Source organism: Cupressus sempervirens, chromosome 11 (genome assembly GCF_028749045.1).
Source record: "Cupressus sempervirens isolate cs-2001-9-10 chromosome 11, ASM2874904v1, whole genome shotgun sequence".
NCBI lineage: Eukaryota > Viridiplantae > Streptophyta > Pinopsida > Cupressales > Cupressaceae > Cupressus > Cupressus sempervirens.
This window is the reverse complement of record NC_143128.1, coordinates 807,286,624-807,313,516: the sequence shown is the minus strand read 5'-3', so window position 1 is coordinate 807,313,516 and position 26,893 is coordinate 807,286,624. Positions and strand designations below refer to the sequence as shown.

General features: G+C 38.3%; 1 protein-coding gene across 3 annotated transcripts in view; it reads right to left on the bottom strand.

Annotated features, from left to right (window-relative positions):
- Positions 1-26,893, bottom strand: part of LOC149532015 (Sodium Bile acid symporter family) — a 283,483-nt gene that overhangs the window by 179,009 nt on the left and 77,581 nt on the right. For all 3 annotated transcript variants that reach the window (XR_016358484.1, XM_089808827.1, XM_089808828.1), the window contains exons 5-7: positions 5,671-5,749; positions 5,420-5,478; positions 5,253-5,321 (exon numbers count right to left, since the gene is read on the bottom strand). Coding sequence is in view for 2 of the 3 variants with exons in the window: in XM_089808827.1 (XP_089664953.1) it covers positions 5,253-5,321; positions 5,420-5,478; positions 5,671-5,749 (207 nt within the window). In the remaining variant the exon portion in view is untranslated. The remainder of the gene's footprint in view (positions 1-5,252; positions 5,322-5,419; positions 5,479-5,670; positions 5,750-26,893) is intronic.

The window sequence follows — 26,893 nt, the reverse complement described above, 5'->3', positions numbered from 1 at the left end:
TATTCTAATTTTTGCAATAGTAGCTCTAGTCATGTGGTATCATCCATTTCACATGAAGGTAATGAGGTTGTTGAGTCTTCCCATGATGGTACTAAGGTTAAGTGTGTTGCACATGAGATTTATATTGTGGATTCAAACCACAAAGGTTCTAATTGTGTTTACCCCACCTTGGAAGATGTGAAAAAGGTTCAAGAGACGTGCAATGGATGGTCACATAGAGCTAAGAAGGCCAAGATGCTTGCTGCCCAAGCAAGACAACACTTACAAGAGGTCAAGGAAAGATGCAATCAACTTGACAATGCAAGAAGACAAAGAGAGTCATACATTAGATCCTTATTTCTTTCAAAGGAAGAAAGTGAGGATGTTGAGCATACAAGGGAAGAGCTTCTTGAGGTAAGTCCACAAGAAGAGCATGTTGAGATGTGTGAAGAGGAAAAGAGTTATGATTTAGAAAACTCAGTTTGGTCTAGTTTGCATCATGAAGTTGATGACGTTCATCTTTTAAAGAGCCCCTTAAAGGCTCCAAACAATGATGATATTAGTTTCACACTTGATGGACCAGCCACAAGTGTTATTTTCATTTGTGTGGAATGGAACATTATTGATTTTGATTTTCTTAGTCATGCATCATCTACAATGGAAGGACAATTGTTAAGATCATATGAAGCATCTTGTCTTAAAGAGATGATTAGGGAGACTAAGAGGCTGTTTACTAAGAAGATATTGCATTTTGATAATGTTTAGTTTGTTTGGCATACTACACCTTGGAGTTTGTTAGTAATGGAAAACATATCAGTTATGGAGATAAAGGTATCGATCAGATTTTGGGCAGCTAAGGCAATTAATGGGACATGTTATATTCATTTGAACACACCCCATGGACCAGCACCTTTAGAGGAGTCACCTGCCTTGGAAGGAGAGGCAAGAGAAGACCGCATTTACATTGTGGAAAGGTATGAACATACTTCTGATTTTCTGACTTTGAACAGCAATTCTCTTTCATCTCATGAGTCAAACTTTGAACCTTGGGTTGGTTACATTCAAGTTGGGGTGTTCAAGTGTGAAGTTAATCCTTCCCTACCAAGAGTTGATGATATATTAAGTTGCATACCTAGTGGACCAGCCACAAAGAGCCTGTCTTTTTTGAGAATTAGAAACATCTCTCATTCATCAATAGGTTTATCACCTCTTCCATATGATAGGGCAGCGATGTACCTTTTGATTGAAGATTCAGACTTTTTAAATATTACATTGGGCTTTCAAGATCAGAATATAAAGGACTTCGTTGGTTACATGGTTAAACAAAACATTTACTTAACAACCTTTAATGAAGGCACACTAATTTGTGGAAATATAGGTAAAGTTGCAGCAGCTGTTTGGAAGAGTTGGAAAGGTATTCAACAAACTTTCCTTGCCGATAATTGGCTCATTTGTGAATTCCTAACAGCATTGGTTGTTGGTAGTAATTGTGGCTTCATTTGGAGTGAAGTTCTTAGTTGGTTGGATGAGGTACAGTTTCACAACAACAACATAATGAGTATCAACATGCCGGAGGGATGTGTCCGTGCAAAGATTTAGGATCTTGGTATCAACATGTGTTGGGCATTTCTTCAGTGGATTCATATTGAGTTGCTTCACTTTTGGTATATAGATGTTTACATCAGAGTAGCGCAGTGGTTGGGTGGAGCAACATTTCTCAAATCGATATGGGATTCAGGAATTGATAATCCTACAATGTTGGGTACAAATGACACATGCTTTGGTTTTTCTCATGATGGCATACATACTTCATCTTCGAGTTTGTCATCTGCATCCATTGATATGGCAGTGGTATCCTTGTTGATTGGTGATTCCATAGTCTTCGATTCCTTATGGACTAGTGGCTATCCAAGCTGGAATCATTTACTACTTGACTTGGCATTGACTGCATCCATGATTCAATATGAGGCCATTGAGGAGTGTTTCTTTGGGACATTTGTTGTTTGGCATTGGTATGATGACGTCTATGATATCATTCGAGTTGCTGGTCAAAATTATAGCAGCATTGTTAGGTCGTCATTTGGGTTGGAATACTGGTTTATGGGAGTTCACTTTCACACCTTGTTGGTCTGCTTCATTGTATGTATGTTTCATGGAGTGCGGCTGAGATACTTCTTCATCTCATTCAGCACATTTGGTATTTTGGTTTGGGATCCGGGCCCTAGTCTCATTGATACATTGGTGCTTCAGGTTCTTAATGAATTGTTTCACAACTTGTGGTTCACTAATATTTACATCAGAGTGACGAAGCGCCAGCATGGTGGTTCCCTTTTGAGGCGGATTTGGAATCCTGGAATCACTTGGATTTGCAGTTCAATAGTTAAGGATGTGGAAGCCAATGTAGGCTTACTAGAATTTCCGCCTTTAGTGTTCCAGTTTGGTTCTTTCGCAGAGAAGTTCATTGACGAGTTGACAGAGTTGGTACAGTATTTGATTGCTCTTCCTTCAGGGGGTTTTCAGGAGGTTACTTGTTTAGGTGCAGTGCAAGACAGTGTTTCTAGAAGATGGAACTACAAACCTTCCAGGATGGCTTGGGACCCTGGGATCATTCTTGGTTATGGTATGGACTTGCCTGATGTTTGTGAAGTTGGATTGACATTGCTTGATGACAAGCAATCTTTGGGAAGGGAGGACTGTCATGTCCCCAATTTCTACCTTCCTTAGTGACAACATTTCTAGCAGGGTTGGTCTATTATCTGGTTCCCATAGGCCAGCAGAGCGTAGAGGGAACCAACCCAGGGGCTTTGAGAGTCATGCATGAGCTTCCCAAGTAATTTGGAGCAATAGACAACAGTTTCCTACAATTTAGGAGGGATTCCTAATTTGTAGGGATTGACTAAGAGTGGTCTAGGAGGCATTTGGAGACCTTGGTGAACGTTTTGGAGACTTAAAGTGCATCTCCTATTTTTTAGGAGGCATTCCTATTTTTTAGGAGGAACTCCCAGTTTAGTGACAGTTCTCTCAAAGGTGCACACAGTAGGGGAGAGTCATTGGGACTCAATTTTGGTTGATTGGGGCAATCTCCTACTTTTTAAGAGCATCCCTAGATTTTAGGAATGGACTGCCAGTTGACCCATCTTGTTCGGCATCAATCACAGACAGGTGACAAGGTCAGATTCATGTTTGATTGGTCATTTTGGGCCTTTTGGGACCATTTGGAAAATATTTAATATATTTAAATATTTCCTAAGTTGGTGATTAAATAAATTAAATAAGGTTAAGTTTTAGCCATTTTGGAGTAATAAGGGGTTTTTTTGGCCTCATCTGGATGTGCATCCTATGGTGTGATAGCTCGTTGGAAAAGTCTCAAAATTCTCTAAATCTTTCTCTCTGGTCTCAGGGCATTTCAGTGAATGGAATTCTATCTATGAGGAAAAAGGTCATTTTCTAGTAACATGACCACTTTAAAATAAGAAATTATAACATTTTCACTACAATACACCACTTGGAGACACTTAGGGTTCGATTTGCAATTGAGAGGGGGTTATAAGGAGATGGAAGCTTCATTCTAAGATCATCTTTTGCATATTGAAAAACTTGTTTTTGTGAATTGGCTCTGAGAGAGCAATTTTTCATCTGAGACGCAAACACCAGGTTCTGGATTGGCTGGGACGTAGCCCTCAGCAGTTATTGGCATTGGATTCTTCAGATAGTGTGCGTTGCTATCAGGGATAGAGTACACAATTCTTTATTGTGGATTCAAGTTGCAAATTTATGGTTTTAGCATTCCAGATTGATTCTTTCAGCTGGGACGTGATTCTTTGCAGTCTTACGGCTGCCATTTGCAGCAGTTTGGCATCATTGTTGGATGTAAGCTCCTTGGAACTGCATTGGATTTATTATTTGGCTTTATAAATCAGAAATCTGTATGGTACGATTTATAGCAATTCTGATTTGGCTCTATATTCTTATTTATTTTCAGCCTCCTCTTATGTTTATTGTTCATTATTCATTACTATTGTGAAAACTATCAAAAAACACAGAACAAAAACAAAACCTTCTGCAACTTCTGTCTATTCTCAAAGACCATCAAAGAAATCACTGGAAAATATAGTTTATTAATTTAAAAACTGCAGCACATCAGCAAGGGCATCTATCAGGGATCTTTCATGTACAGTTGCAGACCCAAATGCAACACCCAACAGCAGATATAATTGGGCATACAAATCAATACCCGCAATCACTAAAATCTTCAGCACACAATATCTCCCTAGCCACAGTAAATATAATGATGGAAGATGTCAAGGTAATTCTTCAGGATTCAATCACCAATTCCACTTTACCTCAGCAAACAATTCACTTCTCAGCCACAGTAGCAACAGTATGAGAAGACTCCAAACTCGGATTCCAAAAACTCAGATCAGATCCATTATACTTCAGCAACGGAATTGAATTCCCAAAACTCAAAACCCTTACAAGAGATAATAAAAAGCAAATGAAGTCGTATTTATAATGCAATTGTGCAACTTAGCTTCCTCTTCACACTTTTCACTAAGGCTTCAACTTCACAACACCAAATTACAACATGAAATAACATAAAGTTATTTTATAATAATGAAGCCTCATTAATAATTTAATAAATATGAATTCTATCAATAAATAGCTTAATTAGACCAACTGCCAATGCCACTCCTGCACTACCAAATATAGCAACTACCCAAAATAGACTAACTATAAATAGCAAGTCCGCCTCAAAACTCACTGTCAGCTCACAAGGATCGCCATAATGAGCTGACCTAGCCAACTGCAGGAACCTACTAAAAATGGGGACAGTACAAGCACTCAAAAAGACCAATAAAGGACATTCCCAAAAGTTTCAAACAAAAGGGGACCAAGGTAGATGTCTCCTCTGAATCCCCAAGTCCCTAAGACATGATACAATTGAACCGTCAATCAAATCCAAGGGATGCATCCCTATAGAACATTGTTATATGCATTTTCATCATTTTAGAGGTTTAGCTAGGATTAATGTTTCACAACCTCTATGGACATATAAGTGAGGCCCAAAGGGATTTATTTTCCTAATGCATTATTTCAAGTTTCTAACTCAGTGTCATAGGGAACACAATAAAGGCTCTCCTGCCCATGGTAATGTATACCAAAGGTACATAAATACCTTTGAAAAGGTTTATCAGCACAAAAAGTTCATATTCTTTATGGAAAAGGGTATGGTTAAATATAATCACAATTTAATATGTGTGCACAGGAGGTACCGTTAGGATTCCCAATAAGTTCGAAGCCACCGTTAACATGAGAGCAAGAGGGGCATTACCACCAGCAACCTGATATCAAACCAAACGACAATTTATTTTCTATTAAGCTTATTTTATTTGCTGTTTCAAAATATATACAGGACAAAAGATAAGAATATAAAGCATACCTGTGTCAAGGTAACCCCACTGGATAAAGTAGTAGGCATACAGCAAAAAATTGCAAGCCCTGTAACAGTAACATTTAATACAGATAAATACCTGAATTTTCTTCTAGAAAACTATTCAAAATAATATTTCTATTGTTCTTGCAGCAACACAATTCATGCTTACACTCAGAAATACCCTTTTCACCATTAAAAAACATCAAATATTTCATAAAATTTAGATAAATATTACAGGTCTTATACAAGAAGAGTACCTGTAACAAGTTCCTGGGGCATCAACTTCAATTGCAAAATAAGCCTTGAAATAGTTGGTGTAAATAAGAGAATTGAAGCCTATGGAGTTACACAACAGACAGTTACGATACCATTATTGGTTGAAACCAAAACCACAGTCCACATGTAATAATTGTTAAAAATTAAAATCATAAACATTGCAAGAAATGTTAAATGTTCCATTCTGAAGACAAACTTTTATGACCTACAAAGTGTATGGAGGAATGATATATAGGTGGTTGAAATTACTCTCAATGGCATTTCTGGGTTGTGCACCATCTTATGGCTGATTTGATATGCATTTAAATGGGGAATTATGTGTTACTTGGGTTGAGGAAGAAAATATGATCAATTAAGTGTCTATGGAAGTATTACAAACATTTGGTACATGAGAGATTGTAATGCAAAGAATTTCTTTAGTTGTTCAAAATTAGGTATAGTTTCTTCTTAGGCATATATCTATTAACTTTGTTTGTCTGGCTGTGCTTAGCATAAACTTATGACATTTTATATCAGAGTAGGTTCTTCTAGCTTATATGTGAGCAGTTTCTATGTAATTGCTACTTGATCCCTTCCATTTTTGTTCACTAATTAATTATAGGCTTACTAATTATATAGAATTCTTTGTTTCTCCTGGCTTAATTTTTTCCTAAAATGACCAAGTTACATAAATTGCCTAATAAGTTTGCAAAGGATGCTAGATTCTTTAATGTGTGATACCAAATACAATTTCAATTTTCATTCTAAGTACGATTTAGCACCCTCACATTGACAGACAACAGGAACAAACACATAAATTGAAGAGCACTAAAAGAGTTACAACACTTCCTATAATACGTCAAGACGTATGTATCTATCTATGGAATTTTATGGCTATAGTATTTGAATTGGTGTTTGTGAATAGCAAGGGCACAAGCCACTAAGGATTGGGTTAGCCATTACCAATTGAGAGTGTTGGTGTGTTGAATTGTTGCGCCTTGTAAGTCATTCTCCTAGGAGACTGACGCGTATGTTATTGTAGTTAGGGACTGTTGACCTGAGTTTTATTCCATTAAAACATGCATAATCGAATACATCATATCCCAAGCTGAAATACCAAATCTCCAACTCTCTCTTGAATAAGGATGCTCATATGTTAAACTGATGCGGGAGCATTATGGGTGTAAGGGCAATATTGAAACACCCAAAACTAATATCTGGTTTGTCAATAAGGGCTATCTCAATGCAGAGTTGTTATTTCTAGTAAGTTGGTCATTAGAGCTCATATTGTTCTAATTTCTTCCTTGGAGGTTCACTTTGGGTATATCAGTCTGTCAGTAAAGTTTCATTGCAAGTTTAAGTCTAGTTTGGAAGATATTGAATAATTTTGGTATTGGCAATAGGGAACAGATTCTTTGAACTTGTGAAAAGGGATCAAACCTCACCTGATTGGTGTTAATGTTGTAGCTTTAGTCGGATTGAATTGACCTAGAGATAATCTTTTTATAGTTATTAGTTAATCATCAATTAGACAAACTCTCGTATATATTTATGTATGTGTGTGTGTGTGTTTATATTACTATCTAATTGGTTATTAATTTATAAATTACCAAAGACATGTCTCCTATACTCATATGTATATACTATATACATTTCAAATCTGCACTTGGAACACACAAAAATAATTGCAGTGTTATTACATTTGCAGCAATCCTTTCCCTTGACATGGTATTAAAGTCAAACTGCAAATGTAAAGGACGGATGAAGAGTTTATTGTGAGACTTGCTATCATTCTCAACCATTACCTATTGTATACCAAAAAAAATGCATTAATAGTTTCGTATTAAAAAAATTGTGAGAAAAACTACACACGGAGGATAATTTATCAGACCTAGTGTATGTGGACAGCTGGGAAGAATATCGAATGTCTTTTAAAGCATCCACTGTAACTGCAATCTGAGTTAATATATACCTTTGTCTCTTCTACATTCCTCAGTCAAACGGTGGGAGACTGGTGAGAATCTCATTGCCATCAGCAAGTGCCGACATGCCTTCACAAATCGCCAACCTTACTTAATCAAATAAGGAGAATATAAAGCTTCAAAAAGAGGAGGAAGCGGTGATAACTTGCAAAGGGATCGGAAAACCCACATCAAATATGGGGAGAGCAAAGTCAGAGTAGTAAGAACATACAGATAACAAAGGAAAATGTTATTCAGGCTAAGGTATATTTGACAAACTCCATCTCAAGAAGCCAGCAGATTACATGGACAAAGGTATAGAGGATATTCAGTCATGACTAAACCATCCTAGTTATCAAGGAGCAGAGAAACGTACAGTCTCATAAGCAATCATCGGGAAGTAACACTAATTCAAGGGATGCAATGCTAGCGGGAAGCATGGACAAAGAAAATCAAACAGGAGGAAGAACTTTAATAAAAATTGGCTATGGAAATAAAGGGATATGGATGGACATAATAATCAAATAGACACTCCAATAAATTGGTTGCTTCCAGTAGAATATTCATTATGGTCTTTTCATGGTGATCGCGCCACAAATCTAGAGTTTATAATAGTGCCAATAATGATTGAAATAAACATGATGGTAATAGGTTATCAAGGATGTTTTGAGAGGTTGAAAATTACACCATCAAACAGCAAATAAGAGTGGATGGCATCCCAATCGTCATTGAATAGATCCTAATTTAAGCAACGTGGTTTGCTTTAGGCAAAAGAGAATACACATTGTAACATATCATCAGGAGAAAAGTATCGAACAGGTATTAGTATCCCATTCAGTCCAATGTATTTGACAAAGCAATATACAATAGAATGAACTCATACAACCCCAAATCCACCATAGTTATATCAGGGTCTATCTCACGTAAAGCAATTGGGTGGTGAAAGACTATCTATTTATCAAAGACTATTCCTAGTGAATTACTTCATCAGTTTGAGAACAATATAAATAGAGTAATAAATAGTGTCAACTACATAAATGAATTACACAATTCAGAATCGAGGAAGTCTGTGCATAAAATCCAACAGATATACCAAATTACATTATTCTAAGAGTGATACATCCTTGCAACCACATAATCCCATTACCACTTGTCTAAGTGTTATTACAATTTTGTAACACCAGAGGACTCTCTCAATCAAGGTTATATAAGAGAACCTTAACATTTCAATCACGGAACATTACGAAAAGTAGTTACTGACATTTTTAGGTTAAAGAACTAATAAATTGAGTGACCAGAAAATTGGATGACATTACAGATTGTGGTTTGTTTGTATCCATGAGATTATTTAAGTATTAAATACAAACATTAGTCAATCTTGACTGTAATTTGTGCATTGTTATGTTGCATTGAGATATGGAGAATGGGTTTTCAAGGATATCATGGGTCTCATCTCTGCAACAACAATCGATGATTGGACATTCTGGAGGATTAGTGCAAGTTTTGGAGATACTAAACTTAATAGAATAATTTGATGTCGATTGCAATAGTGACATCAATCAATCACTCCTCTGAAAATCACAATTCTATGCCAATGTATGTACAAATGACACTTCGAGTATCACGAGCCCCTTCCATGATAGCACAAAAATAAATAGACTCTGCCAATGCAATTGAAAGTTGGAACATTTACATTAAATTTCATTGAAGATGTGCTATTGAACTCTCATAGTATTGTGTTTGATCAAAAGAATTGAAGTTGTTCTTGTTTACACCAAACCGGCTCACTATCAGCTAAGGGAATGTATAAACCATTCATCAATGTAACTTCTCATACCTGCACCCATTTTGACCTCAAACTCAATGGAAGATGGAGCGGAATGAGCTGAAAGTTGCGCACCATAATTTGCACATGACACAATGCGGGAGAGTCGCAGGTTATTGTCTTAATCAAGTGAAGAGAACAGAAATTAAGGCACAATTCATTTCATTAAATTGCAAGAAGTATGTATTGGTGGGCGTGAGTATTGATGAGATGAAAAGGACCAATAACTCGTCTCTGAAATGACAATACTATCGGGCCTTACTTAGACTTGATTATATAAGGCATTATGAATGTCGCAAGTGTTGGATAGAGGTGCACAGTGAATGTGGTTGGGTGGCGGATTGTCCACGCCTAAAGGACAGGCACTTGGTGATTACCAAATTACAAAAATTGACTTACCCATATGAGTCAAGTTAGAAAGAACTAGAGATTCATGACAGAATACTGACTGGCAAAAAAGTTTACTGACAGAGGAAGTAATATTGAAAGAACATGTTGACCAGTGCTCTAGAAGTGGAGAAGGCCACGAGCCATAATAAGTTCAATGAAATATATTCATTCTATGTCCGTGGAGACATACTAAATTTTCTTAAAGGCTTATTAGAATACTATTCACAATCCACAATGATATTATTTGGCCTTAATTAAATTGGTTTGTTGGAAAGAATAATAGCATCCCAAGTGATTGAAGTATCCTCTGCATGGTCTTATATTAAGGATATATATATAAAATCAATAAAGGAGATGAGTATTTTACTAAAGATGGCAATAAGAGGAAATATAATGGACCTCAAGTGGATGATTATTCAATTCCATGGGTATTGTATTTCATCAAAATATACAACTTATAGTAAACCATTGATTGAAATCCTAGAGGTTCAAGTACAAGAACTAAATGGACATATGGACTTCCATTAAAGCAACTTGTATCAAGGATGCGGAGATAAGTATTCATCAGCTTTGAGTATTACATTTATCTACTCATTGTAGTCTCTCTTAATTGTATTTCTATACGTACTACAAGTGTTATTTGCCTTGATCTTTTCCCATGTCTCTGAGGATGTTCTTGCAGGAAAAGAAGAATGACACATGTATGTATCTATGTATGTCAATCAAACACAATCCGACTGATGCTATTTCATCAACAATTGGAACTTGCGCAAGTAAAGTGTTGTAGAAAAGTTCACGTCATTTCTGAAATAGGGTCATAATAGCCAATCAAGGCAACTGGCGATGAGTTATGGCCTCCAAAAGTTGCATTGCTTGAAATAGAAGAAAATGAAATTCCTTCAAAGTTTCTTTTAAGTTCTGAAGTTGTTTGCAGCCTATTCTAACGTAATAAAATATGAATAATAAAATCTTAGGGTTGGTCGATCTCAAACTTTAGGGTTAAAATTTCTAGAACCTTCTTGGGCGGTTAAAATTTGCCTATATAGAGAAGGCTCATAGGGTTGTCTAGGACAGTTCTGCAGAATATTGTAAGGAAAATGCCCATCTGGCTTTGTATGTCATATTTTTGAATGTTGTAGTTTCATTTTATTGAAGATAATAAAAAGCAGGTTTCTTGTCCTTGCAATTTGATGTTATTTCTATATTATGTTGTGTGTGTTTGTGTTACCAAGGGGAGTACCCTTTATCAAGTGGTATCAAAGTAGAAGTTCTTAAGTGCATAGATAGATCGCCAAATGTGAGGCAATTCCCACCATGACTGTGGTTGTGGGTTTGTGCGATAATTGTGAAAAGGCCGCCGTGAAGAAACTGTGGTGAAAGAGCCAAGGGTATTAGAGCCTTCCAAAGACAAGTTCAAGCATTGCAAGAGTTGCGTAGAGGAATGAATATTGTGGTAAGAGACAAAAGTGAAGAGGAATTTAAAAAAGGAAAAGTTAAACATGAAGCAACAAAAGCAGCTAGGGATCCTGAGGAGGATAGGTTTCTGAGGGCTATTTCAAGGAGTTGGAACAAGACACAAGATTGAAGTCCTCATATTTTCGGGAAATATTAACTCGAAGAAACTTATCAATTGGATCAATGAACTAGAAGAATATTTTGAGTGTGAAGATATCGAAGATCCTAAGAGGGTCAAGTTTGTGAAGGCCAAATTGAAGGGTCGTCTGAATATTTGGCAACCGAAGATTTAGTTGAAGAGAAATGGAAGATAAAAAGAGAAAATCACAAGATGGGACTAGATGAAAGAGATAATTCATACCTGTTGATTATGAGCTTAACCTACTGAAAAAAATGAGGGTTGAAGCAAGCGAGAAGATCTATTCAAGAATATACAAAAGAGTTCTATCAAGACCTCATCAGAATAGGCCATGCAGAAGCTAATATGGAAAAAGTTGTTCATTACCTTAATGGGTTAAGCCCAAGTATTCAAATGGAGTTGAGTCTAGGAAGAATCATCAATATCGAAGAGGCGTACTAGTTTGCCTTAAGGGTAGATAAGATAAAATAATGATATTAATGTCCAACAAAAGACTAAAAGAGGTCTATGGCACTGAAAGATTAAAAAAGTGAGGCAGACACCAGCAAGAACACACAAAGGTGTCTGAAATAAATGACAAAAACCAAAGCAACAACAACAAATAGAGAGACAAAGAAAACACTAAGAGAGAATAGGAGTCATTCTTAGGCGAAAAGAAATCAGTCATTGAATGATATGCATGCCGATGTGTAGAGGCACTGTACTGTCTCTGGCCAATCGCAGAGGAGTATTGCTAGTGTAAATAACCGGAACGGGATATGGCACATTTGGAAAGCCCGGTAGAACTAATAGAGCTAGAAGGCCTTTTCAAAACACGCAAAGGAGATAATGGTGTAAAAAAGGCAGCAATGAGCTGAGTAGACAAGTGTCGATGTGAAAGCAGCAACTGGATCGTGCTATCACGAAGCATAGTGGCTTCACGAAGATAAAGTGCAAGACATTTCTGATGAAGCAACCTGTTTGGAGAGGAAGCAAGGAGAACCACATCATCCACAAAAAGAAGGATGGAAATCAGAACCCGATGAAGATAACGTTCATCCCCAGGGAGCGAAGACTTCAAGAGGAAGTCCTCAAGCTCATCAATATATAGCCCAAACAAAGTAGGAGAGAGAGAACATCCCTGCTTAACCCCAATGGTGCTATGGATCAGATCCAAGAAGCCCTCAGGAGTCCTGAATCTGCCAACCACAGTCTCATAATAGTGGTACGTAACATCTAACAAATACCAACCTCTCAAAGTCTCTCAAACAAAGCCACCCTACGAACAGAATCAAAAGCTTTGCGAAAATCAACAAAGCGACAATAAACCTTCTCTGATCTGTGTCTGGCCTCCTCAATAATAGCCCATAGGGTGAAGATGTGATCCATAGTCTGATAATCAACCCGAAAACCAGCCTGCCCTCTAGCCTTACAACCTTTCATGTCTAGCTCCGCAGAAAGCATAGCATTAAGGGTTGTCGCATATAGTTTGGCAAAAGTATGCCCAATCGTGATAGTTCTATAGTTCCCCAGAAGAAAAGTTGAAAAAAGAAGTTTGAAAACAAGCAAGGTAGAAGAGGTCGTAGTGGAAGGTCCAGCGGCCAATCTTATGGAGGCAGAAATGAAGATCTGAAAAAGATTGATGGATCAAGTAGCAGTTAGAATCGGGGTGGAAATAATTTCAGTTGTTCCTGTGATCAAACTAATAGGGATCGAAGAGGAAGAGGAAGAGGAAGTGGAAGAGGAAGAGGAAGAGGGAAAAACCTGGAAGAGGAGGTTTATGTGGGACATGTTTTCATTACGGATGACCTAGAACTTATGAGTGTCCTCAACATCACAGGAGAACCAATAGAAGACTAGAGAGAAATGCATAAGTTGCACATGTAGATGAAGATGTCAAGTCATCACATTCTGAAGATGATGAAAGAGAAGTCTTGGTTACCAGAAGAGCCTTGTTGAGTATTGAGAATTAACCTGAGCAAAGGAAGAACTTGTTTCGCACAAGGTGAAGTGTAATAGTAAGGTATGCAATGTCATTATTGATAGTGGTAGCACAGATAATCTTGTTTTAGAGGAAATGGTTAATAAGTTGAAGTTAGAGAAAGAAGCATCTAAATCCCTACCAAATTGCTTGGTTGCAAAAGGATCATAAGACTTTGGTCCATGAACAATATTTGGTAACATTCAAGATTGGAAACTATCATGATAAAGTGGTGTGTGATACTATGCCTATGGATGTTTGTTGTTTTTTGTTAGGGAGACCCTAGCAGTTTGATCGTCGTGCAATACATGATGGATACGCAAACACCTATTCTTTGACAAAGGATAGAGTCTAGCACAAGGTGAAGCCATTAAAGAAAGTAGAAGAAAAGGAGAGGTATGTAGTAAAGCCAGAATATGTTTCACTGATGAAAAGAAGTGTCTAAAAGGTATAAGGCATGAGCATACGTGTTTTTCTTTAATTCCAAAAGTTGGTAAAAAAGGAACTTAGAAGACGTACTTGGAGAAGTTGAAGATTTGTTGGATGATTTTTAGGATATTGTATCAAATAATGTGTTTGATGGATTTCGACCAATGAGAAAGATTAGTCACCAGGTGGACTTGATTCCAAGGATTAGTTTTCCAAATAAGGCAGCACATAGAATGACACTAGTAGAAAGTGAAGAGTTGAAAAGACAAGTACAAGAGTTGTTGCACAAAGGGTTCATTTGAGAGAGTTTGAGTCCATGTGTTATACCAATAGTATTAGCACCTAAGAAAAACTGAGAATAGTGGATGTGTACAAATTCTCAAGATATCAACAAGATCGCTATCAAGTACAATTTCCCTTTACAAGGATGGATGATATTGTGAATTGTTTGAGTAGATCTGCGTATTTCACAAAAATAGATCTGAAGAGTGGATATCACCAAATCCAGATCAAAAAAGGAAATGAATGGTAGACGACCTTCAAGACAAAGGAGGGACTATATGAGTGGTTACTCATGCCTTTTGGGCTAACCTATGCACTGAGTACATTCATGCAGCTCAAGAACGAGGTATTGAAAGAAATTCTCGAGTAAACTTGTCATTGTTTATTTGGATGATATATTGATCTTCAATAAGACAACTGGAAGAGCATATAATGCATATTCATTGGGTCTTTGAGAGGTTAAGGGCCAAATTGTTGTTGATTAATCTAAAGAAGTGCAATTTTCTAAAAGAGCTAGTGTATTTGGGATTTGTAGTTTCAACAAATGCTCTTAAAATGGACCCAAAGAGGGTGAAGGTTATCCTCAAATGGCTTACCCTAAGCAATGCTACAGAGGTAAGATCTTTTCATGTTTTGGCTAGCTTTTAGAGGAAGTTTATTAGGAATTTCAGTAGTGCCTGTGGACCCTTGACTGAAACAATGAGAGGGTATATAAAAAAAATTTAAATGACTACAAGAGTTTCGAATTGTAGGAAAAAAAAAGTTCTACAACAACCACTCTTAGCACTCCTAGCTTTTAATAAGGTGTTTCAAGTAGACTATGATACGAGTGGTGATAATATTGAAGTTGTTCTTAGTCAGGAAGGTAAATCTGTTGTTTATTTCAATGAAAATTGAATGATGTCAAAAGAAAATATTTTGTTTATGCTCTGGAGTTTCATGCTATAGTTGACTGTAATGTCCCCATTTTAGCAGTTGACCAAGTGTGTGTGCGTTAGCCTTGTTCTACATGGTCCCTAGGGCTAACGAAGGGTTTAATGGGATCCTAGAGTGTTTTGGCCTAGTCATTTCCAATTTGGGCCAAAATGAAGTTGAGTTACTTAGTTTCAGGCATACTTACTATTTTTAGTAAGTCGGCAGGACACAGTGCAGGTCAATTTTGGTGATTGGATTTGATACTCCTCGGTGAAAGCTTTCCGATGAGCTATCACTCGCATTATTCGGAGTCCGATTGCTAATACATTTTAATGCCTGAAGTTTTATTAAAGTAACGTCTAATTTAATTGTAAAATATTAAAGTGTTACTTTAATATTTATTTTATGGGGATGTGTACCCAAGGGAGACATAAGGGGTATTTTAATATATGTTTTATATATTACACATCTTTTATCCCACATTGCCCATATGAGTTGAGCGGACCCTTGGAAATAGAATAAAAGGAAGCATTTGTGGCTTCATTAGACAGGTTGAATATGAGAAGAAATTGGTGTGTGAGTTGCAGCTCCGTTCTTGGCATTTGAGGATGTTTATCCTCTCTTGTAACATTCTAGATGTCATTCCCTTGGGGTTTGGCCTTTGGAATTCTTTGTTATTGGCTTCACTATCAGGCAATTTAGTTGCATTTCCAGCTACAGGCAGATTTGGTATTTTGCTCATATCTTCTTCACTACTTTTCCGACGCTTATGCCGCTTTGAGGGAATGATATTACGAAGGTAGTGGACTGATTGAAGGACAAAGCACTGTAGCAGCAAGTTCGAAAGCATGGGCTGGAGTATTATGTCAATACTGCTGACGTAATTAGTGAGTTGATAAATCTGCCATGTATTTGGTTTTATGAATTCTGAAAATAACATTTTATTGGCAGCAGTTCATTTCCACTTTGCATATTATAGTAGTTTCTTTCTTGTTTATGTTGTATGATACCAATTCCATGCACAAAACACAACAAACAAATAAACATTTGATTTCTGGAGTTATAAGGGGTTTAAAACATTAAACGGAGAAATAAGAGGTTGAATGCAAACTATTTGACATAATTCCTTTCCGCAATTTGGTTTAGTTTTTGGGACATTCAGGGGTGCCCATTACAGTGGTATCAGAGCTATAAGTCCTGCCATCCTGTGGAGGTCTTATAGGGAATTTGGAACAGCCGGATAGAGGGAAAACTGTTTGACGAAATGTCAAAACACTAAAATCAGAAATAAATAGATAAAAACACAGGCTAAGCATTTATGTTTGAGCATGCAACAAGGGCCTTATAATTTCCGTGATACTAGAGTAAGACAAAATAGGATTTCAGACTTGCAAAGCAAACAGTCTAGTACATCCGTGCAAGTGGACATTGAATCCAGCCATACAGACATATAGGAATTATTCTTTGATCAGGACAACAATATGGGTGATCGAGATGACAGGAACACAGGATTAGGCGGAGGCGAGAATGCCGGTCCAGATCAAAGGGAGGTAATGCTCAGACAGTTACTGGATACATTAGAACAGGGGCAGCCTATGCAACAGGAGCAGAATAGGCGAAGGGACATGATGTTGCAGCTCATGGCTAGACAGATGGGTGTCAATATTAATCCAAGTGATGCCAACAACAAAAACAATAACAATGAGGGAAACAATAACAATGGGGGAAACAATAACCATGGAGGCCAAGGCAACAACAATGGTCCTGAGAATAACATTAATGGTAATAATGGACACGGCAACAATGGGAATGAGGCTGATAACTTTAGACATGTTGCACGCCCAGCATGGACTGCGAGCTCGAGACCTCTTCTACCCACTTTCCCACCCAGAGATCCGGTTCAACCAGTAAACGAACCGCAGATTACCGAGTTACAAGATCAGTTCAGGAGGGACTGGGAGGCTAGTGGACCGGAGTTTCAGGCGGATATTTCCCTCAGAGATTATATGGACTTGAGGATGAGACACATGCCTAGAGCAGGAGGGAGGAATCAAAACTTTGAGTTGAGAAAGAAAGTTGGAAAACTTTCTTTACCTTATTATGATGCTTCAGGGAAGATGACTACACGAGCTTGGGTGCAGAAGGTAGATACATACTTGCAGCTAAATCCTATGCCTGAGGAGGAGGCTATCAAGTATGTGGTTATGCACTTGGATGGCGTTGCACATGAATGGTGGCATCATGGCATGGTGACTTTGGGGCATAATCAGATTACATCCTATGAGGAATTCACCGAAACATTGATTGAGAGATTTGACACTAGGGATCTCGAGTTACATTTCAAGGAGCTAGCACAGTTAAAACAGTCAAGTTTTGTGGATGCTTACATTGCCGAGTTTCAGCGCTTGTCTGTACTTGTTACTGATATCTCTCCTAGGAGATTGGTGGTGTTATTTTGTGATGGTCTTGCTGATCCATTACGAGGTTGGGTGAAGGGACATGATCCACTCACCTTAGCTAAAGCAACTAAAAAGGCACGAGATTTAGCCCCTTCGGTATACAAAGGAAAAAACCATTCAATAGATTCTTCCTACCGCAAGGACAAAGACAAAAAATCGTTTTAAAAAGAGTATAGCAAACCTAAAGAAGGATCAAAAGGACTAGACAATGAAACCTTGAATGAACTTCGAAAGAAGAAGCTGTGCTTCCATTGTAGAGAGCCTTGGGACTTATCTCGTAAATGTTCTCTCAAGGCTAAGGCAAATCAAATGGAGTATTTTTCAGCAGAAGAGTCAGAGTCAGAGGGGGAGGATCAGCACTCTGATTCAGATGAGGGTAACACTATAGAGGAAAGTAGCATTCCTAAGGATGATAGATCGTTGGCACGCTTGACAGGGGCCCAAAAGGCAATCACATTTAAGGTCAGGGGTACTATCTAGGGGCAGAAAGTGATATCTCTTATTGACACTGGGGCTACACATAACTTCATAGATGCACAGTTGGTAGCCAGGAGAGGGTTACAGATAGAGGAGCATGATGGGTTTAGAGTCATGGTGGCTAACGGTGATAAATTATTATGCACTCGGAAGATATCTAATCTTCGCATCAGGTTTGGAGATGGCTACGAGTTGGAGGATGAGTTCTATGTTGTGGACATGGGAGATTATGATGTCATCCTCGGCATGACATGGATGGCCTCACTAGTTGAGTTCAAACTCAACCTAGCGAAATTGGAGATGAGATTCCAGCATGAGGGCAGAACTGTGGTACTTAGAGGACTTTCAGATGGAGGTTGCAGAGTAGTGTCCTTGAGGAGAATGCAGAGACCTTTTCGTCATGATGACATAGAGTGGGCAGCAGAGTCCTATATTATGCCAACTTCACCAGAGCCACAAGGAAAGAATCATCCACCAGATATCCAGAAGATACTTGATAGACACGCTAAAGTATTTAGCGATATTCCTCATGGGGTTCCTCCTAACAAAGGGATGGAACATGTTATTGAGCTCGAGGAGGGAGCCAAACCAGTTATGATTACTCCCTATCGTCATCCTAAGAAACACAAGGATGAGATAGAGAAGGCGATTAAGGATTTGTTGGAGATGGGGCATATCAGGCCCAGTAAGAGCCCCTTTGCTTCAACAGTAGTATTGGTAAAGAAGAAGGATGGGACGATGCGCATGTGCATCGATTACAGGGCACTGAATAAGAAAACAATTAAAAACAAGTATCCCATTCCTAGGATTGATGAGTTGATTGATGAGTTGCATGGGGCACGCTTCTTCACCAAAATTGATTTGCGATCCGAATACATCAGATCAGGATGAGAGCAAAGGACATTGAGAAAACAGCCTTCCGATGTCACTACGGCCACTTTGAAATCATGGTTATGCCATTTGGTCTAACCAATGCACCCACTACATTTCAAAGTTGTATGAACCAGGTATTCAGGAAGCAGCTGAGGAGATTTGTCTTGATCTTCTTTGATGACATCTTGGTCTTCAATAAGACCTAGGAGGAGCACTTACATCATCTGGAGGAGGTGTTATCTATTCTAGAGAAAGAGTCATTGTATGCCAAGGAATCTAAATGTGAGTTTGGCATGACTGAGCTCCTTTACCTTGGGCATATCATTAGTGCAGATGGTGTTCGGGTTGATCTCGAAAAGATTAGAGCTATTATAGAGTGGCCTACTCCCACAAACCTTACACAGCTTAAGGGATTCTTTGGTTTATGTAGTTTTTATAGGAGGTTTGTTAAGGGATTCTCACAGATTGCTACACCCTTGACAGATCTTACCAGAAAAGGAGCCTTCGTGTGGACAGGGGCAGCACAGAGGTGTTTTGAGCATTTCAAGCAAGTAATGACTTCATGTCCAATTCTAGCTCTACCGAATTTCACGAAGCCTTTTGAGCTTCATTGTGATGCATCAGGTGATGGGATTGGAGTAGTATTGATGCAGGAGAAGCATCCCATTGCATTTGAGAGTAAGAAGCTCCGGGGAGTTGAGAAGAGTTATTCTGTCTATGACCAGGAGATGTTGGCCATAATGCATGCATTGGCCAAATTTTGATCATATTTGGTAGGTGGACGTTTTGCGATCAAGACTGATCACAACAGTATTAAATACTTCATGAGCCAGCGTGATCTTAATGACCGACAACAAAAATGGGTGAATAAATTGCAGGCTTATGACTTTGAGATAGAGTTTGTCAAAGGTAAGAAAAATGTGGTGGCTGATGCCTTATCTCGGAGACCTCACTTATGTGCTCTGGCAGAGATTTCAGGAGATTGGAGAGATCAGATTATAGCAGAGTATGTCGGAGATGCTTGGGCTTCTGGATTGATTTCAGGTACCATACAGGATGATTGCTATGAGGTGATAGATGGATTGATCAGAGTTCAGGACAGGGTTTATTTGATTCTGTCATCACATTTGAGAGAGGCGATACTGAAGGCATTTCATGATGCACCCGCAGCTGGACATTCGGGGGTCTTCCAGACCTACAAGCAGATCCGAGAGCGATTTTCATGGGAAGGGCTCAAGGATGATGTTCAGAGGTATGTCAGGGAGTGTGTGGTTTGTCAACAGAATAAGGGAGAGCACACATTTCCTGCAGGTTTATTACAGCCCTTGCCCATTCCTGATAGGAAATGGGAAAGTATTTTGATGGACTTCATCACTGGTTTACCACGAGTGCAGGGAAGGGATTACGTCTATGTCGTGGTGGACCGCTTGACGAAGTTTACTCACTTCTTTGCTATTTCGTCCACTTACACAGCAGCACAAGTGGCAGATCTTTTCTTTAGAGAAATATTCAGGTTACATGGGCTGCCCAGATTCATTGTCAGCGACCGGGATAGTAAATTTATGACTGTTTTTTGGCAAGAGTTGTTTAGGTTGTGTGGTACAGATCTTACACCTAGCACTAGTTATCATCCACAAATAGATGGGCAAAAAGAGATTGTGAGTAAATGGGTGAAAGGATATTTGAGAAACTATGTAACTGCACAACAAAAGGCTTGGATCAGATGGTTGCATATGGGAGAGTATTGTTATAACACCACTTATCATATGTCCATCAAGATGACTCCTTTCATAGCACTCTATGGTTATGAAGCACCTAGCTTCATGGATTTAGTTTTGGGGGACAATAGAGTGCCCAAAGCCAAAAACTTATTGCAGGATAGTCAGGACATCCTGAAAGTGCTCAAAGAGAATATACAACAGGCCCAAAATCAACATAAATTGTATACTGATCAGCACCGAATAGAGCGTAGCTTCGAGGTAGGGGATATGGTTTACTTGAGGCTACAACCATATAAACAGTCATCGCTCAAGAAGAGCGGAGTTGAAAAGTTGAAACCTAAATTTTATGGTCCCTACAGGGTGATTCGCAAAGTGGGCAAAGTCGCCTATGAGCTTGAGCTTCCAGAGGGCAACCGAGTGCACAATGTGTTTCATGTGTCTAGGCTTAAGAAAGCCATTGGTCAGAGTGTAGTGCCTTCTGCAGATTTACCCCTTTTGGATGAGGAGGGGAAGCTTGTGTTAGTACCCAAGGCTATTCTGGACACCAGAGAGAGGAAGCTTAGAAACAGGATAGTGAAGGAGTATTTGGTCAGATGGAAAGACCTACCGGAGGAAGATTCTACATGGGAGAGTGAGCAGGTTATTCAGCAGGCTGGACCGAGATTGCTTGAGGACAAGCAATTTCAAGGGGGGCAGACTGTAATGTCCCCATTTTAGCAGTTGACCAAGTGTATGTGCGTTAGCCTTGTTCTACATGGTCCCGAGGGCTAACGAAGGGTTTAATGGGATCCTAGAGTGTTTTGGCCTAGTCATTTCCAATTTGGGCCAAAATGAAGTTGAGTTACTCAGTTTCAGGCATACTTACTATTTTTAGTAATTCGGCAGGACACAGTGCAGGTCAATTTTGGTGATTGGATTTGATACTCCTCGATGAGAGCTTTCCGATGAGCTATCACTCGCATTATTCGGAGTCCGATTGCCAATACATTTTAATGCCTGAAGTTTTATTAAAGTAACGTCTAATTTAATTGTAAAATATTAAAGTGTTACTTTAATATTTATTTTATGGGGATGTGTACCCAAGGGAGACATAAGGGGTATTTTAATATATGTTTTATATATTACACATCTTTTATCCCACATTGCCCATATGAGTTGAGCGGACCCTTGGAAATAGAATTAAAGGAAGCATTTGTGGCTTCATTAGACAGGTTGAATATGAGAAGAAATTGGTGTGCGAGTTGCAGCTCCGTTCTTGGCATTTGAGAACGTCTATCCTCTCTTGTAACATTCTAGATGTCATTCCCTTGGGGCTTTGGAATTCTTTGTTATTGGCTTCACTATCAGGCAATTTAGTTGCATTTCCAGCTACAAGCAGATTTGGTATTTTGCTCATATCTTCTTCACTACTTTTCCGACGCTTATGCCGCTTTGAGGGAATGATATTACGAAGGTAGTGGACTGATTGAAGGACAAAGCACTGTAGCAACAAGTTCGAAAGCATGGGCTGGAGTATTATGTCAACACTGCTGAAGTAATTAGTGAGTTGATAAATCTGCCATGTATTTGGTTTTATGAATTCTGAAAATACCATTTTATTGGCAGCAGTTCATTTCCACTTTGCATATTATAGTAGTTTCTTTCTTGTTTATGTTGTATGATACCAATTCCATGCACAAAACACAACAAACAAATAAACATTTGATTTTTGGAGTTATAAGGGGTTTAAAACATTAAACGGAGAAATAAGAGGTTGAATGCAAACTGTTTGACATAATTTCTTTCAGCAATTTGGTTTAGTTTTTGGGACATTCAGGGGTGCCCATTACATTGAGGCATTGAAGAAGTGGAGACATTACCTTTTACCTTGTTGGTTCCCAAAACTGCAGATTCGTAATAATCTAACCTTTAATTTTTTGTGTCCAATGCTGGTGGATAACTGAGGGACAATTTTCGTCAAACAGTTCTCATGTATGCAATGTAACACCCTTAACTAGTTTTGAAACAACTATCAGTTTCCAGTCTCAGAATAATTACTTCAAACAGTCGTCTTGAAATTCAGTTCACAAAGACCTGTTATTGTTATATTACTGCAAAGCACTAATGAAATAATATAAAGTAGAACATTCACTGTTTATACCAATAACCGGATTTTATTTCAAACATCAAAGGTGAGATTATACAGATATTGCAACCAAGTTGTTTATCAATAAACTAAATCAAACCCGAATAGAAGGTAGAGTGATTGTTTAATATCTAATGAAGGATATTTGTGACAATATCACAACCAGTTGTTTAGTAATTCATACTTGTACCATTCATTCTAACCTCTAGGTCGAATATCAATTCACATTTAATGGAATTCCTGATAGGAATTATTGCAAAGCAAGGTTATGTACCAATATTGTCTCTAGAATACATAAAGCCCACAACTATTGTCGTCTAACAAGGAATAGGTCTTGTATGCTGGCGCAACTCAGGAAACCCGTGTATCCTGGGCTAACGTCTGATGCTTCTTTCACACAAAATATTAAACTACCCCCGTACGCTATGCATCTCAATGCCTGTGATAAACTCTGTTCAAAACCAAACACCTGCAATGATACTTCCAGTGTGACTTGACCGTATCAGTGGAGAATATCGATACTCTATGCCTAGGTCGTGAATGTTTGCTTGATTGCCGCAAGAGGTGACAATATCTGTTGTTATCTCAAAGAAAAAACGACCCGACTCCAATCTCTCATAACCCGTCGGCCCCCAGTATTCATTTGTTTTCTTACGTACTAGAGATTCTCGTTCACCTATGTAACAATGCCCTCTACTACCAACTTCGCCTGCTCGAGACGCGAATCACTTCCACTCGCAACGCTATCAGTGTTAATGATGCCTTCGTGACCTCACGCCCTAGGTATGATGGTTGGCTTCCTTCCCACAGACGTGAACATACACTACAAACTAGTCCTTCCGTTAAAGTCACCTGTAGACCAGAATGTGACACCCAGCCAACACTTACATACAACCAACAATTGAATCATGCCAAATGGTACCTCCTGGACGTATTAACATGTACATACTCGACTAGTTAATGTTTCTCTAAACTTAGGATGGAAAGGACTCAGCTACTGCTACTCAACCGTTGGCAACAGTCCTACTAACATATAAACTCTACTTCCTAAAGGGAATCAAATTTTACTCACAACTTCAAATTTGCAAAACAATGTAACTTACTTCATGCTTGAACTGTAAAGCTTGTTTACTGCCAATTTTTACCCAAACCATACAACTGCAACTCTGGAAGAAGCATGGGGTAACGTCCAGCTCCTTCTGTTTAAGGCTTGAGGGTTTTCGACCTCAAAGCCTCAAACCAGTCACACAAAAGCAACCAGAACTCAGAATACTTTTGCTAATAAATTCTCTTGTGTGTTAATCCCAATGCAAACTCGTGCATATATAGTCTCGGAATGAGGGAAAGTACAACATACAAGGAATGTGGGATTAAATGTCATTTTTGTCCTGTAGCCACTTAAAGCTATTAATAAAGTAAATAACTTTAAAAATATTAAAGTGACTTAACTCTGCTTCATTTAATAAAGTTCTAGAATAAATTAAGTTAAATTCCTCATTGTAACTAGAGAGCATCCTGCTTGAAATCGTTATTAATCTATCCAGATGTCGAGATACATTAATTCTGTCGCCCGAAACTAAGAATGAGAAGGGCACATGACAAAATTGGAATCCTACAAGCCTTGCCTACTCGATGCTAGGATATCCAACCGGTTAAGGCAAACTTGACAAGATTGATTGATGGGATCCAAATCCCCTGCACTTCCAACTCTGCAAAACCAACGCGGGTGTACCTAATCCTGGACAACAACCTTAAATCCAAGATGTTTAAAGCAGATTGGTTAGAACACGAATGTATTGAAAGTCTTCAAAACGTCAAGAATTATCGAAAACTTTAAACTTGAAAATTATGAATTAATAAATAAATTTGATAATATTTAAATAAAGAATGAACGCAACAAATGAATATATTAATTCCTCAATGAAAAGAAATGAAACAATTGCCAGCATATGAATTATGAATTAAGAGCAATATAAAGACCAATGCTTAATTAAATGGGCAATCAAAGTCAATATTATAAGTTGAAGCATACAACTTTATAAAGTTCAATATATTAAAACTATAAATAGATTAATAATCCAAACGCGACGGATCAATTATACAAACACAATTTTAAACTAGTCTAGGATGCACTTTAACTCCTACGATATGGAGACAAACTAGACATAAATACAGAAACAATTAAATATTTCACAATATCTATGTTTATCAAGATTAAAATGCAATAATGACCCAGTCCACTTGTTGGAATTTTAAAATATTTATAGAAAATAAATAAAAATATTTATAAAGTACACAACTTAAAAATAATTTAAAACTCTAATGCAAATAAATTAAAATAAACATTTCTTACTGATCCGGAAATAAAATTGTAATGGAGACACTCCTTATGGATGATCCATCCAATACAGTCTGACTCCAAAATCAAACAAGAATTCATTCGATAATCCACCATCCAAAGGCTTAGTTCAAAAAATCATTTATTACCAAATGAAAAAATATAATATATCATAAGTGCATAAGATATGTATAAATTTGATGCAAGAGCATCCAGAGGTATAAGGGCAATCCTGTGTCACCCAAAAAAAATATACTTAGACTTAGTTTCTGTTTTATGTGTTTTCATTTTTGGATACCCATTTGGGTCAAATAAAGGTTCCAACTCTCACAGTTCCACTATCAGTGTTCGTGTAAATCCCGACAAAATAGTAGTATGTAATTGAGCCATTATTTTGGTGAACTCGGAGGTGTAAATTGGCCAGATGAATGTAATTGTAATTTAGAGCATTCCAAAAAGCGAATCAGGTCAAAAGGCCACATGGTTTGAGAGTTATTGCAATTTTTTGGGTTGTGGAGACCTCCTAAGAATGCTTCAAAGTCAGGTTAGGGGCATTAAATGACCTCAAAAAGGGCCGAAATATGGGGGACGAGCGAAGCTAGTTCATAGGGCTACAGAGCGCTTCGAGAGCATTCCGAAAATGTAAACGATTCGTCAATCGGAGCTACAGTTCAAAAGTTATGCATCCCGAAAGTTCGGTTACCGTTTCTGGATTCTTCTAGATTTGCGTCGACTTCTAACGCAGCTTCTGGAACCTTCTATTTGGTCGGTGGATGCCTACTAGCACTTTCTAGAATGTACTCCTAGTCCTTAACCCTCCGGGGCCTATTTAAGAAGATTTCTAGCATTGTAAAAGGCAGTTCGGAGTGGAGTTGGAGAGGAGGTACTAAAAGGAGAAATTATCTCCACATTTATGCTATTGTAAGCCCTTAGGGCATGTTTTGAATTTTATTTTCTCTGTACTGAATGTACTAGCTTATTTTTCAATTAATACAATTCCCCTTTTCTATTGTGTCCATTCTGTTCTTGGGTTGTGTCTCCATCAAGTGGTATCAGAGCTGGTTTTCCTGAGTGTGTAGACAGAGCGCCGACTGTGAGGCAGTTTGCACCAGGACTGTGTGGTTGTGGGTTTGAGTTAAAAAGATGCCTCCACGAAGAGAGCGTGGCCTAAGGGCCAGAGCTATTAATCCTGAGGAGGTTAGAGCCCTCCAAAGGCAGGTACAAGCATTGCAGGAGGAGCTCCGTAAAGGAGCAACTGTGGCCGCAGGTGATGAAAGTGAAGATGACAACGAAGAAGATGAAATGGGATCGGAAGGGGAATTTGATGGGGAAGTTTTGAATCATGCAAAGGAAAGGCTTTTTAGGGCCATTACTAAGTTTGGGAAAAGACCCACAATTGAAGTGGGTGTATTTTCAAGAAATCTAAAACCAGATGAGTTGATCGATTGGATCAATGAACTAGAAAAATACTTTGAGTATGAAAAATACTAGAAAAATCAGGGACCCAGATAGGGTTAAGTTTGCAAAGGCCAAACTGAAAGGCCATGCCAAAATCTGGTGCCAAGAGGTTCAATTGGAAAGAAACAGAAGAGGAAAGGAGAAGATCACAAGATGGGATCGCATGGTGGACAAATTGAAGAAGCAGTTCATTCCTGTGGACTACGAGCTTGATTTGTTTAAGATGCATGGGTTAAAGCAAGCAGGAAGATCAGTCCAAGAATATACAGAGGAATTTTACCGACTCTTGATTAGAGCGGGGCATGCAGAAGCAAATAAGGAGAGGGTTGCTCGTTATATCAATGGGTTGCGACCTAGCATCCAGGAGTTGAAGACGCATACCAGTTTGCCCTACGAGTTGAAGAGAAATTGAATAAAA